Source organism: Colobus angolensis, unplaced genomic scaffold (assembly GCF_000951035.1).
Source record: "Colobus angolensis palliatus isolate OR3802 unplaced genomic scaffold, Cang.pa_1.0 Scaffold71, whole genome shotgun sequence".
In the NCBI taxonomy this organism is placed as follows: domain Eukaryota; kingdom Metazoa; phylum Chordata; class Mammalia; order Primates; family Cercopithecidae; genus Colobus; species Colobus angolensis.
The window spans coordinates 11,230,240-11,233,629 of record NW_012120821.1 but is presented as its reverse complement, the minus strand read 5'-3'; the positions used below and the strand labels follow the sequence as shown (position 1 = coordinate 11,233,629).

General features: G+C 37.1%; 1 protein-coding gene across 1 annotated transcript in view; it reads right to left on the bottom strand.

Moving 5' to 3' along the window:
* Positions 1 to 3,390, bottom strand: part of MEGF9 (multiple EGF-like-domains 9) — a gene marked incomplete at its 5' end in the record, with an annotated part of 115,012 nt that overhangs the window by 10,965 nt on the left and 100,657 nt on the right. The window contains one exon of the mRNA XM_011927416.1: positions 533 to 673. Coding sequence (XP_011782806.1) covers positions 533 to 673 — 141 coding nt within the window. The remainder of the gene's footprint in view (positions 1 to 532; positions 674 to 3,390) is intronic.

Genomic DNA, 3,390 nt, shown 5'->3' with positions numbered 1-3,390 from the left:
TGTTAGCCAGGATGGTCTCGATCTCCTGACCTCGTTATCCGCCCGTCTCGGCCTCCCAAAGTGCTGGGATTACAGGCTTGAGCCACCGCGCCCGGCCTGCTTATTGTTTTAAGTCACTAAATTTTAAGGTAATTGGTTATTTAGCAATAGATAACTAATATATACATCAGTATTAAATGATTCAACTATATTTATTAGATTGCCATATAGACACAATTAGTCAACATTATTTGGTATCTAGGAGGAACTAATTAGTCAATGTTACCTTTAAATAGGTGAGCAAAAGTTGCTCAGTCTTGAAGTTCCTGTATTAACTCATTGTGCAGGTTTTTAGACACTTTAAGTCTCATTCACACATATATATTTGGATTAGATTATAAATTCCTGGAAAGGAAAACTTTTGCTGTTTTTTTAACTCCCTTTCACCTATGGCATCCAGAACTTTATTCATCAGTGCAATTTACACCTATTGATAACTGATTCACTGATTTATTTTCCCCCTCTAAAATGAAGAGTTAGAGAAAAGCCTTACTTATAGAGCAGCTCCCTGTAGATGTCACTGCTGAACAAGGGCAGCGAAGACATTCTTTAGTGGCATCAGGACTCTGATAAAATCCTTCTTTACACTCTTCACAGTGATTTCCTTTGCTATTCTGGCAGTTTAAACAAGCACCTAAAATAAGCAAATTAATTTTAAAAGTTAAAGATTTACCTTGAAAGCCCAGTAACTTTCAAAAATCATGCCTGCAACAAAAAGATCAGAAGAAAAAGAAAAACTAATAGGGGTTGATAGAGTTAATTTCTACCCCACCTGATTTCTATACTGCCCATGCCTATGAATTGTGTCCCCTACTGGTTTGTAAACTCCTTAGGAAAAGGTGGGATACAGGGTTAGTGGCTCAGGAAACCCTTGCTGGTTGATCTGATTACATACCAAAAGTAGGCCAACTATACACCAAGGAAAAAATAAAAACAATCCAAATACATATTAATAGAAGAAACTGTGGCATTTTCATAAGTGAACTAATCATACATGCATGAACATGCATAAATCTCTTTTTTTAGAGATGGGGCCTCCCAAGTGGCTGGGACTATAGGAGCATGCCATTACACCTGGCTAATTTTTAAATTATTTGTAGAAACAGGATTTCACTGTGTTGCCCAGGCTGATATTGAACTCCCAGCCTCCACTGCTTCTCCTGCATCAGCCTCCCAAAGTTTTGGGATTACAGGCGTGAGCCATTAGATTAGCCACCCAGCTTAAATCTTATAAAGAATGTAGGCTGAAAAGCAAATTGGAGAATAACACATACTGAAAGAGAATACTTATTAAAATTTAAAAACCACACTAAGCACGCTAAGCAAATGGATACTAACCAGATGGACATAAATATGAGGTAAAAATTCAAATGTGGATTTCCAGGGTATAGGGGAATTTTATACTCCACTTGTCTCTGTGGAGGGAGGGGGGTAAGACAGGACTAGGGAGGAAAAGAGGACCTCAACTTTATTTGAAATTTTCTATTTCAAAGATGTAACTATATATATATATGTATAAATACGAAGTAAAATGTCAAAATGTTCATCTTTATTATTAATAATTCTGGGTGTGAGTGCATAGGTATTTGCTATATTATTCTCCATAGCTTTATATATTTAAAAATTTAAAGTAAAAATAAAAACAATTAATAAAGAAAAGAAAAAAAAGCAGCAAATTTAGGTTTTGTAATAATACTCCCTTGGCACTCTATGAATAAGGATGTTCTACAGACATGGAAGCAGCATAACATCTGAAAACAGGAAATGAGAAAGTGTAGCATAATTTACATTCCTGGCCGGGCGCGGTGGCTCAAGCCTGTAATCCCAGCACTTTGGGAGGCCGAGACGGGTGGATCACGAGGTCAGGAGATCGAGATCATCCTGGCTAAAACGGTGAAACCCCGTCTCTACTAAAAAAATACAAAAAAACTAGCCGGGCGATGTGGCGGGCGCCTGTAGTCCCAGTTACTCGGGAGGCTGAGGCAGGAGAATGGCGTAAACCCGGGAGGCGGAGCTTGCAGTGAGCTGAGATCCGGCCACTGCACTCCAGCCCGGGCTACAGAGCGAGACTCCGTCTCAAAAAAAAAAAAAAAAAAATTTACATTCCTTCCTTATGGGGCCACCAAGATTCAAAGGTACACTTAGAACTACTACTATGGAAATTAGTGAGTAAACTCAACATAGAGATCTAGGAAGATAATGACATTTTACAAAGTAAACTAACTACAGTTCAATGCTAAAACTATTCATAAAGTCTTGATTTTATGAATAGTTTTTCCTTACTAGTAGAAATATTTTTAAAAAGGGAGAGAGAATAAGGCTGTGGAATAAAATGGTCTCACAACTGAAGCAAAACTTGGAAAAAACAAAATAATGAAAATGTCATCAACCTACATGTTAAAAATCTCAATTTTTTTTTTTTTTTTTTTGAGATGGAGCTCGCTCTGTGGCTCAGGTTAGAGAGCAGTGGCATGATTTCTGCTCACCGCTCACTGCAACCTCTGCCTTCAGGTTCAAATGATTCTCCTGCCTCAACTTCCCGAGTACCTGGGATTACAGGAGCGTGTCACCACGCCCGGCTAATTTTTGTATTTTAGTAGAGACAGGGTTTCACTATGTTGGCCAGGCTGGTCTCGAGCTTCTGACCTCAAGTGATGCGCCCATGTAGGCCTCCCTAAGGGTAAATCTCAATTCTTAACTGACTACAGCAAAATTCCCCCAAACTTCATGAATTTATTGTGAAAGATATCTTCAAAAGTTTGTTATATGAACACTTAACATTAAATCAAAATGTATGTAAATATCATTGCTTTCAATCATGTAATTTTAAAGGCCTGATAGTGTTGATGACTTTTTCCCACATATAACAAAGTAGTATATACTCATGCTGTGAAGACACTTTAGGTACTGGCTTCTTTCCAGATCTTCCTATATCATGATCTCTCTTTAGCTATGTATCTTTGTGACAGTAAAAACAGCTGAAAAATACATACTAGGAAACTGGAATTTTGCTCTAAAAATAAAACAATTTTAAAAGTTAAATTGTTCCTCAGGTTGGACACGTCAAAACCTGCATTATGTGTGAAATCTGTCTACCTACTCTCCCCCTATTAAAAATGTTCAATACAAAGAATTTTTAAGAGAAAAAGTTCTGATAAAGTGCTAAGCTTTAATATAAAAATACCTGGAAAAAAAAAAAAGCTAACAGTTCTGTAATAAAATTTGCATGTTCAGGGTAAGATGCAGTCCAATAGTAAGTCCTTTGTGCATAACTGATGTGATAAGAAAAGGTCATGTTGCTACCCTTTATATATATATATATTAAGGGCATATATATATATGCCAGGCGTG